The 17,924-nt window shown below is 29.9% G+C and overlaps 2 protein-coding genes across 6 annotated transcripts in view; one reads left to right on the top strand and one right to left on the bottom strand.

The window, feature by feature from the left end:
* The window catches only part of tna (Zinc finger MIZ domain-containing protein tonalli), a 144,467-nt gene that overhangs the window by 69,084 nt on the left and 57,459 nt on the right, over window positions 1-17,924 (bottom strand). The gene's annotated exons all lie outside the window — the stretch shown is intronic.
* On the top strand, window positions 9,613-11,927 carry LOC145324318 (uncharacterized). Of its 2 annotated transcripts, XR_013881239.1 has the most exons (6): window positions 9,613-9,729; window positions 10,286-10,371; window positions 10,822-10,901; window positions 11,078-11,152; window positions 11,368-11,431; window positions 11,642-11,927. XR_013881239.1 is itself a non-coding variant. In XM_080166936.1 (5 exons), the coding sequence occupies exons 1-2, from the start codon at window positions 9,841-9,843 to the stop codon at window positions 10,882-10,884; spliced, it is 594 nt and encodes a 197-aa protein (XP_080023062.1). In that variant the 5' UTR covers window positions 9,740-9,840; the 3' UTR covers window positions 10,885-10,901; window positions 11,078-11,152; window positions 11,368-11,431; window positions 11,642-11,927. The 2 variants fall into 2 exon arrangements, 1 of the variants encoding a protein (XP_080023062.1); XM_080166936.1 differs by lacking the exon at window positions 9,613-9,729 and having other exon boundaries at window positions 9,740-10,371.

Here is a 17,924-nt window from a genome sequence, read left to right as displayed (position 1 = left end):
TATAAATATTAGGACATATTGTAGACATGAATAAAAAGGCACCTTTTATGTCAGTACAATTCCTTCTAGTTTATCTTGGATACATTCAATAAAAGACTAAAAGAATACCTCAAACATAATTTTTAGAAAAAATACATTGTTTCAGTGAAAAACTTAATTTTTTTAAATCCCTTAAAACGACCTGAAGATAAAATTCGAAGGATCGATATAACTATGAATCATTTTATAAATCAACTAAAAGAACTATAAATTGATCTAAGCAATAAAAAATATTGAATATATGAAACAGAAAATAGCCGTGGTAAATAGTATTGTATATATGATTGTCAAGAAGTTTTTAGCTTATTTCTGTGCACACTTTTCTTGCCTAAATATTCACTTTATACAGCCCCCTCCCCCCCCCCCCCCAACCCTCTATAGAACATACATCCATTTTTGACGACAAATATCGCCCCCCCCCCCCCCTCCATTCCTCCCAACGCAATATTTTCATTGCTAAAGTGCCGGTATAAATACCCCCCTTGATGATATTAGGAAGTAAGGGGGAGGGGAGATATTATACCACCGTAGTATGAACAAAATGTTTACATTCGCCCTCCCCCTTTATACCCTTGCTAGGAGGATTTTTTTCAACATTAAATCTTAAGACAATGGTTCCTAAAAATAAACAGTAGTAGAACAGAACAGATAAAAAGGTATTGACAAAGAAAAAATAAACAGAATGGGGCTATAAATTTCCTTTTTTAAATTTGAGACTATTTCAACCCTAGGGCGTACGCCCCTAGCCTCTATTTCTAGGGGCTCTGTTTTTGAGGGGTTAAGAAATGCAGCAAAAATAGCCTGACACCATCCAAAGACAGATACATAGATATAAAAACAGCCTAAGACCAAACTGGGACCTATGTGAAGCTTCCTCAAAATGGAGAACTCATTATTTAAATTCTTTAGCTACAGACAAATGAACTACCCTTTGACTAAGATTGTTTGCTAAATATTATGACTTGAGAACTATGTTGATGCAAAAAAAAGCAACCCAGCATCTACTAAAGTGGTTTTGTTTCTTTAGAAATGTTGCATTGACATGTCGTTAATTTTCAATACGTCTTTTTTGTGACGTATTTAAAGAAAATGACTTATTAATATGTCATTAATTGTTTTTTATTTGCTATTATTTTTCTTAAAAAAAGAAATTACAAATTAATGCCTGATTAAATATAAAAATTATGGTTGTTTCAATGCGTCATTTTGTATTTTTTCCACATATTAATATATATGTTTAGAATTACATATTAATGTGACAGTAAATAAAATAAATAATGTGGTATTAAAACGTCCTTAATTTGTAATAAGTCATCTTTATTGATTAAATAATTTATTAAAATATTACTTACATATTACATATTAATTCCGCAGTAAATAAAATAAATAATGTGGAATCAATACGTCCTTTTTGTGTAATGTGTCATCTTGATTAATTAAATAATTTTCAAGACACTTTAGGAAATAAGGAAGAGTTCAGAAAAAATTCTGACATAATTTTTTTTAAATATTTTTTTCTTCTTAAAAACTAAAAGTTTGTAACATAAAAATAAAATCAAGAAATCTATTATTTTTATTTTTGAAGTTAAATTTTTCTTATTAAAAGACAAAAAAATGTTCTGAACTATGATCCCCATATAAATATTATGAGTATTTAGTAATAGTTTAACCCTACAAACAAACATTACAATTTGAGTAATTTAATTTGTGTGAAGAATAAGATTTACTTAATAATAGAACTTTGTTCGTAAATGTGATGAGAGAATGAGTTAAATGAATTTTAAAAACATTTTTCCTTCTCTTGTTGCATATTTTCGAAAGGAGATCATAATCGACGACAAATCATGAATATAAGTTTTACAATGTTGAGGTAAGAAGTTAGCTTAAACAATTTTTGGGACTTTAGTGAATTTCAATTGGTTTTATAACTTTAAAGGTAAGAGTTCTATTTTATATCAATCCTATTATATTAATTAGTAAACGTTTTTTGTCTGTCCCAAAGGATCTCACTAACCGCTTAACCGATATTGTTCTCTTTTACAGTTAAGCTTCTTATAGGTCCTGGGAAGGTTTTTAACTATCTTTTGGGAGGATTCTACACCCCCCTCTCCCCAAAAAAATATTTTTTAAAACTCTTTTGAAACTCAAATTTAAAATGGGATAAGGTCAACTTTTCCCCCTCCTACCAGTGCCCCTAGAGGCTTCTAACCAATCTGTTCCATGATATTTTGTATGTTGGTCGGTTGGTTAGGCAATAAAAGGCAGAAATTTAGAAATATATAAAAAAAAGATTTTCTCGTTTCCTGATTAAGAGTGAGGTCTTATTTTTTTCCTGTGTACTTTTCTCATATTCAAGCATCTAGATTAATTGCAATTTTTATTAAAATAATCCATTTTTATTTAACTCAAATCAATTTCTAATTATTAATTAATTCAATGATTTAATTAAAAAATATTTATTTAATTCAATATAATAATTGTTTAATATTAAATCTAATATTTTATTGATACTCATTAAATACCAATTTTGGCGGCCATATTGTTTTTTTTGACGTTTTACAGTAAAAAAATGACGTTTTGATATGTCTTTATAAATAATATGTCATTTAATATTTTTGTTATATTGTTAGTTTGGCGGCCATCTTGTTTTTCTAGGCGTTTTAAAGAAAAAATTGACGTTTTAATGCGCCGTTATTTAAGATAACATGTCATTAAATTCAAAATATTGTTATTATTTATATTTTTTTTGTGACGTTTTTTTAAGGATAACGACGTATTTTTGGTACACAAAACGTCCTTTAAAAAAATATGAAACGTCATTTGTATAGTAATAAAAAAGTTACGTCATTAAGGACGTATTAATGCGACATGTTTCTTAAAATAATGCGATAAAAGTATATGCTGGGAAGGGTACTATGAGGATAAGACAATGGCCGATAAATTAATGCACATACCCAATGATTTTAAATAAAATTATTACAATTTAAAAGTTTGGACTCTCAATTTAATGATTTAAACAATCAAAATTCAATAAAAGTCTCCAAAGTTGTTGAACCAACAAATAAGAAAATGTTATTATAAAACTTTGGGAACTAGTTTAATAAACAATCCAACGACCCCATAATTTGTCACTTTCTATGACAATATAAACTTCTCATAAAAAATCATAGTCCCTTTTTAGATTTATTAGGAGGAGACATTTTAAAGATTTAAAAATTAAATTTTCATTACAAAAAAGGAAGAATTAATCTATCTACATATCTATAATAAATAGTAGTATAATCCTGTCAGACTGACCGAATGTGTATCGGTCTCATGCTTAAGATCTCAGTTACCGTTGCAACTTACAGCCTCTCCTTTTAATAATCACAGAAAAAATTATTTATTTTTTTCCAGCATATTACCAAATACAAATTACAATTATTTTACAGAAAAGAAGATTATTTTTTAAAACTTGTACTAAATTTGATATTTTAATTTTACCGGGGTCTATTAAATTCTATCTTTGTATCTATCCTGAATTCTTCTGTATCTTAATAAACAAATCCTCCAGTTTTACAAACACGGCGGAATACGCTATGTGCAACTTTACATGGTGTCGTTCACTTTCCCAACATACCCCCCCCCTTAATTTTTTTTCTGTAAAAGAAGGGGATATACCCCTCCATCTGAAAGTATCGCTATAAGAGTTGAGCATTTTTTCTCCCCCCCCCCCCCATTCTCTTTTTAGCCTCTATCTTCATGATGTAGGTATAAAAATAAACCTTTTTCTTTCCCCTTTGTCTCTCTTTCTTTTTTCTATCTCTCTCTTTTTTCTTTTTTATCGTCTTTCTTTCTCTTTATACCCCCCCCCACAATCCCCTCTTTTCTATGACAGCTGTTATGCTTGTTGAGTTAAACCTTTCCCTTTCATATACTTATCAATCCCCCCCCCCCTCCTCCTCCATATGCACCAAATGTAAAGAGAAACATAGTCTATATATGTGTATGTATGTTTTGCGGGGACCACAATAGCATAAAAAGTGTAGAATAATAATAATAATAAAATAGAATGGGAATTGAGGGGCCCTCTTTCTTGTTAAGACATAAAACTACACAAAAAAATTACTAAGGTCACAAATCAAGTAAAAATATAACCTTTTTAAACACCAAAGGTTATCATAAAAAAATGAAAATAACATATCATAAGTAGCGCAGCAATAGCAAGCTTAAAAATATATCAATAAATTGATATATTTTTAATTAGAAAGATTGCTATTCCTTGTTATAAATTTTAGAATATAAAAATATGTAGTTAATTAAGGTTTGTAATTTAATTTCATGATAAAAAGAGATCAAAAATACACTTAAAGACTTAAACCAACTGATGCTATGTCAAACGCGTGATAAGTACGGGGGGAATGGCTCATTAACAGGCGTAACTCTTAACCTAGGCAATTTTAGTACATCCACACAAAGGTGGTGCAAATTCCGTCTTTTTAAAGAAAAGAACATACCTGTAAAAAAAATTATAAAATGTTAATTTTTTAGAAATAAGTTTTTATTTTTTTTTTTAACAACATCAATAATATTCTAAATTTAAGGAAAGTAAATATTAAGTGGTCAAAAAGTAGAAAAAAATTGCAAATCTAAAATTTGTTGCTATTAGGCCCATAGTACTTAGGCCTTACGACTTAATTTTTTCTTACATTATAAAGAGATAGATAGCTTTGAATTTAAGAATTGTAAAATAAGATTTCTTAAAATTTACATGTTAGATGGAAAGTTTTGAAATGCTTGCATTGGTTGCCATTATATATCTCTGAAACGGCTACATATACATCTAATTTTATTATAAAGTCTTTCTTAGCTTAGAACCAGTTATCAGACTAATCTTAAGTGAAATGGGTCTCTGTTTAGCCCTATTATGAGAAATAGCTTAAACAAACATAAATTCTGACCCCCCCCCCAAAAAAAAAAAAAAATATATATATAAATCAAATGTTAGTAGTTAAAGGGTGTTAACCCACTCAACCCCAATCGCAAACATAAAAGCCGGATCATGTTACTTGTCGATGCAGCGCTGCACTTACAAGTAACATGTTTAACTTTGCTGCACTTACAAGTAACATGTTGAAGGGAGATAAAAAAAAAGGAGATAGGCAGACAATGTTAGTTATATTTTTTATTGAAAATAAGCTTTTTAGTCATTTCTAAAGAACTTCAAAACTTCAAAGACTCATATCAAAGCAATGAGAGGTTGTCAAAGAACCTTCTTACAAAGTTATTTGGATGAATACATGTGGAGGGATCGCTATAATGATAATGTATTTTACAATTTGTGCAACCAGATTGCTATTCAATATCATGTGTAATTATTTAACAATATTTTTGCATATATTCAAAACTAATAAATTTTTAGCTAACAAATTAATCTTAATTGTTTCTATTTATAATTATATTAGTATCTCTATAGGGAATGGAGGGGGGATATTGCTGCATCTACAAGTAACATGTATGAGTTTGCTGCATCTACAAGTAACATGTGATAAGCGCTGCATCGACAAGTAACATGATCCTAAAAGCCTCTAAATTTTAAATAAAACACTAAATTTCAACTTTTTAAGTTATCAAAAAGTAAAAATAGCAAAAAAAAATCCGTTCCCTGACCTCAATATCTTTCTCCTGAAAAGTGATTCCTATCAACACAGAATCACAATAGTATTTAGGCCTCAACCAGCGTTCTATTATGCTGTCATTCTAATTCATCAGATTGACTTTAGAAATATCAAGAGTCTCTGGGAATGAATAAATATTCACGCAACCTCGACACTCAAGCTTTTATAGAATGAAGCTGCCTTATTAACAGCTGCGTAAATGGGGGAAGGATAGAAAAGAGATGGGGGAAAGAAAAGGGTAAGATTATGGGGAAGGGGTATAAAGCCACAACATACACAGCTTCACTTTCAGGACATTTGGGCTGTGTGTGTGCGTGTGTGTGTGTGTGTGTATGTGTGTGTATGTGTAATAGTATAATCAAAAAGGTAATATTTCAAGAATTTTTTTAGCAAAAATATACATTTCTAAAATCTATTTTTAAGTTTCAAGAAATTTGCATTTATAAAGTTTCAAAAAAATTGTACTATCCTTCCAATGTCCTAACAAGGACAATACAATTCATAGATATGGTGAAGGTAACCTCTCCATAAATAGTTATAGACCTACCCTGGACCTATACGAAGCTTTACTATAAAGCAGACCTATATCGGTTCATCAATTAGCATTATCCTTCGCTACACACAGACAGACATCCTGTAACTTTTATATAAAATAAATATTTTAGGTGAAAAATTGAGAAATTAACTGGAAAGAACAGGAAAAAAGTCAGGATTGTCCTTTTTGCTCCCAACACGTAAGTAGAGAAATGCCTTAGCTAATAAACAGACACAATATATATACTACGCATAATCATATTTTTAATCTTGAAACAAACAAAGGTAGTGCTACCCCATATAATATTAACATCAGAGAGAGAGAGAGAGGACAATGGGCTGTTATTGCACTAGTCCCCAAAATTTTATTATAACGGTTTTTTATTTGTTGGCTTAACAACTTTGGGGACTTTTTTAATTTGTTGGCTCATTAAATTGATTGTTCAAATATTTCAACCACTAATTTTAATCTACAGAAGGGGTAATTTTGTGTACCATTAAGGACGTCCAGGATGTGAAGAAGGTAAAAAATAAAATGGTTAAATACATTTAATAAAAATAGAAATTATCTATTGCAATACAAAAGTAAGGAATCAAAATTTAAGTAACCAAAAAAAATTATTTCATTTAATGATATAAAATATGAGAAAAAAATTATTTTTTTCTTTTTAAATAAAAATGAAATACCTAAATCTTCCAATTTAGAGGTAGAATTTGGAAAAATCCAAATTTTGTTATTATAAATTTTAATTTTGTGTAAGCATAGTACTTTTTTTTGTTGTAAAGAAAATAAAGTACGACAACATCCATTGGCAGCAAAGCTAAATTATATAGTAGCTGCGCTTTTAAAATTAGGTTTTACTAAACATTTTTAGTAGAGGGACAAAGTATCTCAAAAATCAGCCATGTAACGTTATAAAAATGAGCGAAATAAGAGGAGAAGGGGGAAAGAAAACCCCTAAAAAGAGATGGATAATCCCTCATTTTTATGACGTCACAAGGCTGGTTTTTTTAGACAGCCCATTGTCCCCCAACTATTTTTAGCTTAATAAAGACTAAATAAAGTATGAAAATGAAAAAAATATCATATTGTATAATAATAAGCAGAAAAATAAAAAGACAGACTCTTAACATATTTAAGTGTAGCTTTACAGCTATAACAAGGTTTTTAAATAATAGAACAAGTACACCATTTACAAAAATTTGAAATAATTTTGAAAGACAGAAAAACATAATCATAGAAAAATAATACTTTCAAAAAAAAACACTCAAAAACCATTTTAAATAAACTTGCTATATCTAGTTTAGTTTTAATCTTTTTTTCAACATAATAAACATATTAATAATATTAGATTCAATCGTCTGCAAAAAAAATCCATAAAAAAGTAGTTTAAGAAAACGAATTGACAAAAAATTTCTATCTATTTCAATAGTAAAAAGATTCAAATTGAGCTATAAAAACAATTTAATAAGCTGTATAAAAGTTTACCGTTTTATGATGTTAGGTGAATTGAATATTGTTTCGCTAGATATGGAAATAAATACCCATGTTAATGTTTAAATTAACAGAAGTGCTAAAGTTCAGAAAAGTATATAAAAAATCAGCAATATTAATCATATAGGTTGGCATACAAAACTTCCAAAAAAGGGTTCCAGGACAAACGCAGAAGTCCCAAACGTCGGAGTGGACAAACGCAGGAGTGTTAAAATATTAATTTGATAAAGTATTTCTTTAGATTGGGTTAGGTTAAGATATGAATGTACAAATAAGCCCCTCGCAGGGGTTAGGCATGTAAAAAACCTAAAAAAATGGTCTAAAATAGGTTAGCTTGGGTTAAGTGTCCACTCCGACGTTATTTAAAAAAGGTAATTTTCTGCAATTTCGAAATCTTGATTTTTAGAATTTGTAATTTTGTTAAAATGTTCCTAATATACGTTATCAGAGTCATTTATAAACAAAACAGACATAAATAAAGGACAGACAAACAGACAGACATACAGACATTAAGGTGGTTTCCAAGTTTGATTATTGACAGTAGAATTGCATGCTTGTCAATGCTGTAAATGTACTGTCATACTATGTTAATAAAAATCTACGAAACTCGGCCACTGAGACAAAATGAAGTAATCAAAAAGGCTTTTATGATATGTTTAAAGGCTGAAATATGAAACCTGCTCTCATCTGTTCATTTACTTTTATTTAAACATTTAAACACAGCTTCTAAACAAGTCTTAAGTTTAATCTGTATGAATGTTTTAAACTAAAGAGATCCCTTACAGCAATGGATCTTATTCCAGATTATCACGTACTCTAATAAAGTGAAACTCTTAGCTGGCTAAAGCAACAAACCACCCATCCCATCCCCTCCTACTGTATGATCAAACTGACGAATAAATGATGTCCATGTTAGCAACCAAAATTGACAACTAACATGTTTACAGTATGACTATAGTTTGGACAGAAAATTATGGATTTTGACAAAAAAAAACATCAGGTTGTATTTCTTCTGGTTGTTAAAATAGCAGCTTCCCTTGCAGATGCTTCTAGCTATTATGTCATATTCAGTGATTTACTGATATTTTCTATTTGTGATTTTATATTCTTATTTGAGTATTTATATTCTAAAAATGTACTTATAATGAAAATAGTGCAAATTTTTTAAACTTTATATATTTGTACTCTTTTGCTATATGTATAAAGTTGCAAAAAATATGTGAATTCAATCTTGAACTCTTTGCATAGCAAAACAAGTATGGGCTACCTGCGACCGTAGCTTAATACTTAATCCGCTCGTCGTCGGGGTGGTGATGAGTTCGAATCTCGGACTCAACACCGCAAAGACGTTAAAATTGGTTCCTACTACTGCAACGTCAAAAGTGCGACATTAATAGTTAAAGTAGGGGTAAAAACAGTCAGAATTTAATATCATGCACACTTAGGACTTCCAGACAAAGGTCGTGAAATCTGTTGGATGTTACTTAATCTAATGCCCGGGGTGTTTGGAGGTCGGCTCCTCTTAAATAGCCTTGGTTGTTAACCCTGACGTTACAGTGTCATGGACAGCAGCACAAAATTATCAAACAGACTTTTTTTAGAATTATTTGCTGAAATTAATGAACATGTTTAAAAAAGGATTATAAAGATGTAATCTGATGCTTCATATTACCTCAACCCAGCGGGGAGCTAGGGATAGATCATTAAAAGATATATTTTTCCATTCAAAAATCAAAAAAGACTACAGTTGGATTCTTAAAAAACTTTGTGGCTCACTGCCTCACTAAAATTATTGAGGCTCGCTAAAAAGATTTTTGAAAAATCCTCCAAAATCGCATTCAAAATCTACAAAAATTAAACAAAATTCTATGTTAATAACCCTTATATGAACAGAGAAAGCTCAGTTGAACAGAGAAAGCTCAGTTGAACAGAGAAAGCTGAACAGTGAACATTCATTTTTCTATATTCTCGACTCGGCTCATGTATTTGTGATTAAATAGATAGGTAAGCAATTTTTACATTAAACAATCAAATATATATAATACATATATATTTCATACATACTGACTAAAAAAGAAAGATAATACACATAACAATTCCCACTACTCAATAAGCATGGATCAAAAACTCGAAAATTTAAAGACTAAATTGATAAAAGATTCATCCGATTTTGTACATGTAAACGACAGACAAAAATTCACTGAAAAAATGACAAAATTACTCAATATTGAGCTTGAAAAACTCAAGATAGAATTGGGGGTACTACCTAAAATACAACGAGAATTCGCTAAATCGAAAAACTGCTTCTTCTTAGCCACCCAAAATGACCAAAATACAGAGGAAATTGACAACATAGTTAGGGACATCCTTAATGATGGACTTGAAAAAAAAACGGACGGAAAAACAGACACAAAAAAAGAGATTGAAAAATCTTTCCCAAAAATGATCAACAACCCACCTGTTAAGATTCCCATGGGCGGAAAGACGGACAAGAAAGAGAAGAAAAAAGCAGGTTGTCTCTACAAAATCTCTTTTACTAACAATAAGTTCAATCTTTCAGATGATACAGGCTATTATCCAGCTGAAATCTTCCTGATGGGTCTTGCAAGCTTTAACAAGAACAAGGAGAAACAAGATTTTGTCCAGGTAACTAGAGAGATACCCCACTGTGCTAAACAGCACGTAACAAAGCTTAATGAAATAGCGTACAAATTACGAAAAAAGAACTATAAAACGAGACAAAACATAGACTTCAAAACTTATAGATACACATTAGAAATTAAAAAAGCGGGCGAAAATTGGCAACCACTAACTGAAGTTGCAAATGCTTTCAAAACCATCAAAAAAGATTGGGAAGAGGCAATCAAAATACCCTATATACCATATGAAAGAAAAAAAGACAATTAAATATAGAAACTAAAATGTAAAACATGATTGTTACTAATTATTATTTTCTTACCCTTCATGAATATTATCTTCCTTGTTAAACAAGAGCAAATTCTCTCTCTATACCGTCTTCCTCGCAAATAGAAAGCAAAAAATTGTTTCTCTATGATGACGTAATCCTATATTCACTAAAAAAAATATTTATTTCAGGCCAGTAACATTGATACCACCAAAAACAACAGTATTGTTAAAAACAGCAAGAACAAGGATTAACTGCTAACATCAAAGAGGTAACTAGCAAACTTGAACTCTAATACTATACAATAAATAAATCTTCTATTACACACTTATAATAATCTAACATTCTATATGACTTACAAACCCTATGAAATTAACTAACAGTTTTATTATCCAACTAGAAAAAAGATACTACTGAACACAGCTATATTGTTTACATATATTTTAGCCGACACCAGCTGTAGAACTACACCACCATATAAGACAACAACTATTTTGGTCTTATTCACCACTCTACTGAAAGGTAACTTTCATAAGAATAATTAAATGATTAATTTAACTAAGTTAAAATATTACCTTAAAAATTATAAAACTCGCTGACTTAAAACTTATGAAACTCCTATCTTTAAAAATGAATAAATTTATGCTGAATGATTAACTCTAGCCAAAATTAACAACATGCATATTAGTTAACCACACTATAAAAAAATATATTCATTACTTATACTTATATTTCAGCCGGTAGAACCACACCACCTTTTAAGACAAACTGTTTTGGTCTTTTTCAACACTCTACTGAAAGGTAACTTTGAAAAATTAAATGATAATTTAACAGTCCACTAAGTTAAAATATTACCTTAAAAAAATAGGAACTCGCTGACTTAAAACTTATAAAATTCCTACTATTAAAAATGAATAAAGATTTGCTGACTGAGTAATTCAAGCTAAAATTAACAACTTCACACTAGATAACCACATTATAATAAATATAATCATTTATTTTATATTTCAGCCGACACCCACCAGTAGAACACCGCCTTTTTAAGACAAACTGAAGACCATTACTGACTAGCTGAACTATCAACAAGGGCTACACAAGGGCTACATAACCATTGATTAGTAACATTCATGATTCATGATATATAACAATATTAAAATGCAAGTAAAAATACTAGCTATGATTTATAAATTGTTTTTTTTTATGCACTGTACATAAATAAATATACTACAATTTTGTAATTGCTAAATATAGTAATATTTTTTCTAATCTGTATTTATCTAGCGTTACTTTTTTTTATGATTGTTATGATTGTATCTCAGTCAAGAAAAAATTCACATACACAGTATGGAAATGTTAATTAATGCATTGACTGTCAACCAAACTAAATATGTTGTTAATAAATTATTACATTAATCTTGATCATATTTTACTTAAAATAAACGAACTATGAACTATAAGAGTAACAAAAATAACAAGCTTAATACAAGCATAAACACAACAGTATCTCAATAAAATTTCTATTCTTAAGTAGATCTTTAAGAGTGACAAAAATAACAAGCACAAATCTTTAAGTAACATAACCAAATATATCTAGTACTAAACTACATTAATCTCGATTATAGTTCTTACTTAATGTTCAAACAGACTGTGACAATACAACAGTATCCATTGATAAAAAAAAAAAAAATCATAAGCTAACTTGCCAAAAAACTAATATTGCTCTTGCTATCCTTACTATGAGTAAATAGCATAACACTCGTAAAATGTAAAAAAAAGAAAATAGTTCAATCCTAAATTATTAAGCAGCAACCCGATTCAATCTTTTCTTTTCATGTAGACTTAAGAGTGTCAAAAAAAAAACAAGCAATAAGCTATTAGTTTCACGAGTAAATTAAGATGCATGCAAATGATAAAAAAGAATATAGTAAGCCAATATTTATTAAGCAGCAATATGAATAAAATTCTAAGAGTGGCAAGAATAACAAGCACAAAATTTAAAGAACCAACATAAAATATCACTCTCGAATTTCCTTGATGTATCAAGGAGCATAGTGTGATACACAATAACATACATGGATGTATCCAGAAGCATAATATGATACACAATAAGATACATGGATGTATCCAGAAGCATAGTGTGATACACAATATCATGGAGATGCGACATCTAAATTTCAAAATTCTTTGAACGTACAGACAAGATTCTTATAGAAATGCTTCGCATCTAGTTCACTTTATTTATACCCTCTATAAATTAACACAATATAAGACTTTAGTCTAATTATTGATTGACAGTTTATAGCAATTATCTCGCGCACTACAGGGCATAAGACACAGATAATATGGTCAGCCCTCAGGCAGTTTTAATGTATTTTTATCTTAACTACTACTTTAATAGTAATTACAACTGAAAATTTTATTAATGGCATTAATTATCAACACATAACCAGTATATTAGTAAAAAAAAAAAAACTACTTCTTGAAAGTATACATGAGTAATTATATACTCAAAATCTTATCAGCAACAGATAATAAATTTCAACACTTTCAAATACTTACCTACTGTAATATATATGTTTAATAAAATGTGATAAATTATTAAATTGCTTACCGTTTCCTAGTTTATTCATAAATATATTCTCCTATGGAGACCATTTTCATAATTATCCTTAAGACGGGGGGGATAAAGGCAGAAAGGAAGGCTACAAAAACTAAAAAAAATATAAAATTTAAACATGAATGACATTAGTAATAATGTACAAGGATTACCAACTAATTTCCAACAAATAACTATAAATATCAATAATACTGAATCCAGTTATGTTGATTGCTCTCACATCAAAAACCTAAAACACTTCAGCATAGCTCATCAAAACATTAGGAGCATTGACAAAAATTCAAATAATTTTCTATATCTACTAAATGAATTAAACTCTAACATAGATATAATATGCTTCACAGAAGTATGGGGTAACATTAATAACCTTATCATTCCTGGATACCACGAACCAGCAACATTACTTAGAAAAAACAAAAGAGGGGGGGGGGTTAGCATATACTGCAAAGATTACATAAACTTTAAAGTTATAAAAGAAATGACAGTTATAAAGGGTCATATTGAATTCCTAACCATCGAATATAAAACAAAAAACAAAACCAATATCCTTTCAACTCTCTACAGACCCCCTTCACAATGTACACATGACATCGAAAACTGCATTAAAGATATTAAACTGCTCTTGGAATATAAGGACACACATTTCCCAAACACTAACTATGATATACTTGGAGATCTAAACATGGACATCCTTAAATATAACACTATGGAAAGTATTAGAAAATTCTACCAGACCTTTGAAAATCAAAACATAATACCCCTAATCAACAGACCCACTAGAGTCACTAATAACACTGCTTCTATCATTGATAATATACTATCAAATAATTATAATAACAGTAAAAACTATATCATATGCAACTCAATTACTGACCACTTCTTAATCATTAAATCCATTCAAAAAACAGATATCACCTACAAAAATACTACCAACACTTATCACCGCAGAAAATTTAACACTGACAACATAAACCACTTCTCAAATAAACTAATCAATGAAGACTGGTCGCACATTCTCAATACAAACAACACAATTGACAAATGGAATAAATTTTTCAATAAAATAGACAATATATTTAATGAATCATTCCCAAACAAAAAATACACCTTAAAAAAAGATAAAAAAAAAAGACACCAATGCTTCGCCATGGATAGATGACGAGATTAAGAAACTATTCAAAATTGAAAGGAAATTATACCTTAAAAAACTTAAAAGTAAACTACCTTTACATAACACACAACACGTAGAGTTTAAAAAAGAGCTACAATCCAAAATTAGGAAAGCTAAAATTAAATACTATGAAATTGAATTCAAAAAAACTAAACACGACTCCAAAGCTATGTGGAGATCAATCAACAAAGCCACAAACAGACACACTAATAACAAAAAAAATACTAAACCTGACAAAATAATAATTAACAATAAAGAACTAACTGAAGATATCGACATTGCTACAGAGCTAAACAAATTCTTTAACGGAATTGGTACAGAGCTATCAAATAAAATTCATACAGACAATACAAAACAACAAGAATACATAAATAACATACAGGAACAAAACACTAGGTTCAAATTCAAAAACATAACAGCTGATGATATAACAAAAATAAATAAGACACTAAAACCTAAACTATCTGCAGGACCAGATGGAATCCCAAGTGTCATAATCAAAACCATCTTACAAAAAATACCCAGAGTAATAGCTAATATAATAAACAGCTCACTACATTCAGGTATTGTTCACAACAGATTAAAAGCAGCAATCATCGTTGCAATCTACAAAAAAGGCAGCAAAACCGATCCTAACAACTACAGACCAATCGCTCTTATAAATGCCATTTCCAAAGTGCTTGAAAAAGTTGTTGCTCACCAACTAAGAACGTACTTAGAAAAAAACTATATACTTTCATGCAAGCAATTTGGATTCAGATCATTACACTCATGCATACATGCAATGATTGCAACTATGGAAAAAATCGAAAAGGACAAAGATAATAAGATGTCAACATCTTCCATATTCATAGATCTTACCAAAGCATTTGACACCGTTGACATAAACATACTACTAACCAAACTAAAAAAAATAGGAATACAAAATACAGAACTCAACTGGTTCAAAAATTATTTAAATGGCAGAACACATACATGCAAAATCGGAGAAAAATTCTCCAACTTTCTAGCTTCAAAAATTGGGGTGCCACAAGGATCAATACTAGGACCATTACTTTTCATCATTTATATAAATGATTTACCAGACATGATCAAATGCTTCATAAACCTCTTTGCAGATGACACCATGATTGCAGTAAGTGGCAAAAACAAAACAGAAATAGAAACCCTAGGAAACACTATAATGGCAGAAATCACTGAATGGTTCAACCACAATAAACTAACCCTAAACCCCACTAAAACCAGAATTATAAATTTCAACACAAAACAAGAAATTAACATAAAAATAAACGATACCATCATACAAACTGTTAAAAGCAATCACATTAATACTCAAGAATCCTCTTTCAAATTCCTAGGATTTCTATTAGATGAAAAAGCAAATTTTGATAGCCACATCAATAAAACAATAAGTAAATTAAATACATGCAATCATATCTTAAGAAACATAAAAAAAGAGATTCCAACAAAGCAAAAAATACTTTGCTACAATGCACTAGGAAAGCCTTTCATTGAATATGGAATTAGCATTTGGGCACCAAACAACACAAAAGCTTTAAATACAATCACTACTATACAAAGACGTATCATTTTAAACATACATGGTTCATCACGAAGAATCCACACTGAACCACTCTTTAAGAAATACAAAATTCTTAAATTCAAAGATCTAATCACATACAATAACCTATTAATAGGACACTCCGTTTTCTATGAATACGCACCAACTGCAATTCTAAACTTAATAAAAAAAGAAGTTCCACATGAGAGACTACGCAGGAATATTTGGAACTTGAAAATAAACAGAGCAAACAAATCATCTATAACAAAATTTACCATTCCCAAAGACTGGAATGAACTAAATATAGAATTAAAACAAATAAAAAACAGAAAAAAATTTAAAAAAGCAATACTAAAACACTTTATAGATAAATACAAACTCTTCATAAACTGTAGCGATCATAACTGCAATATCTGCTATTAAAACCTACACAGTAACCCTTGTACATGTCCATAAAATAATTACTTATAAACATACTATCAGCCTTCAGCCTGCCTTGTCCTCCGCCGTCTTCTCACAATCAGTAACATGAAAATTATAATTAAGTCATGGGTAAATCTACAATAGTATCTATTATACAAATGTAGTGGCATGATCTTCCTAGTTATATTAATTATCTTATTATTGATATTGTTTATTCAATGTAATGAACTTATATAATAATTGTTATAATTAGTGGAATTAATAAATATCTATCTATCTATCTATCTATATGATTTTATTTAATTTTTGTAAGATTTTTTATGCGAATTAGAGAACTTTTCACAAATTTTTTTAGCTAGCCTTAATAATTTTAGTGAGGCAGTCAGCCAAACGGTTTTTTAAGAATCAACCTCAGTTTCAATAAAAAAAAAATACTTTTAATTTAACTATTCCTTCATTTACACTGGTTTTTCCACAAAAGTAGTTTAATAGTTATTTCTCGCATCGTATTATAAACGGCTTTCCGCGGATATAGAATGTACAATTATTAGATTAAAACTAGTTTTTTTAGCCCGGGGTGCCGAAGGCACCGGCCAAAAAAACTGGTTTTAATCTTATGATTGTACACTTTTATATTCGTAGAAAGCTGGATATAATACGATGCTAGACATAGTTTTTTCGTATGGATGAGAACCGGTTCCTATCCACCGGATTCGAATGAATACGAGAAAAATATGTAACATCTTTAGTTCTGTGGATAGGATGAATAGGACAACCAAACACTTATTTTGTGAGACTACTGTTTTAGAGATCTTAAACTCCATGCAAACTACGTGAAATTTTCCTATACCTCTTTCCCTGATTTTGACTCCACACAAATGTTTTAAAGTGGAGAGAGGAGTTAAAATGATTTATGTATTTTTTACAATAAAACAAGGACAATTAGATCCATAAGTAGCTCAGCAATAACAGGATAATGGGGCTAAATTATTTAAGCTATCCAAGGAGCAAGGACTGAATATGTAAGACTCGAGAAGCTTATGCTGGTCTATGAAATTTTATTGGTTTTGGCTATAATCCTTATACTAAAGTAACAGGATGTCTGTGTGTGTGTTTGTGTGTCTGTACCGAAGGATCTCGCTAACCACTGAACCGATCGGGTTTTCATTAACAGGGTACCTTCTCATAGTTCCCGGGAAGGTTTGGGAGAGGGTACCTTACGTAACATTGCAAAGTATCGTAGAATATTGATAGAGACTCCTTCGAAACATTTCATTGCAAGGTATAGTATTATTTTTTTAAAACCTAACATTTAAAGTGCCATTAGAGGCCACTAGGGGCGTAGCCGCTAGTATTATAATAAAAAATACTTTAAACCCTTTAAAACACCTTATATCAAAGCTTCTCTGAAAAGATGTATCATTACAATAAAACATATGTATGTATGTCTTCACTCCGTGGACCCTGAGCCGACTTTCAACTGAGTTTTATCAGCTAATAGCGTCGGAAATATTAACACAGA

The sequence above is a fragment of the Acartia tonsa genome, chromosome 7 (assembly GCF_053477335.1).
Source record: "Acartia tonsa isolate MP-2025a chromosome 7, ASM5347733v1, whole genome shotgun sequence".
Taxonomy (NCBI): Eukaryota; Metazoa; Arthropoda; class Copepoda; order Calanoida; family Acartiidae; genus Acartia; species Acartia tonsa.
The sequence above is the reverse complement of the archived record's forward strand: the minus strand, read 5'-3'. Positions and strand labels throughout refer to the sequence as shown.

What these genes read in the sequence shown, in the direction of transcription:
- LOC145324318 (XM_080166936.1), top strand. Translation starts at nt 9,841, where the DNA reads ATGGATCAAAAACTCGAAAATTTAAAGACTAAATTGATAAAAGATTCA. An exon ending in AGAAACAAGATTTTGTCCAG is followed by an intron (nt 10,372 to 10,821) that starts GTAACTAGAGAG and finishes TATTTATTTCAG; the next exon opens with GCCAGTAACATTGATACCAC.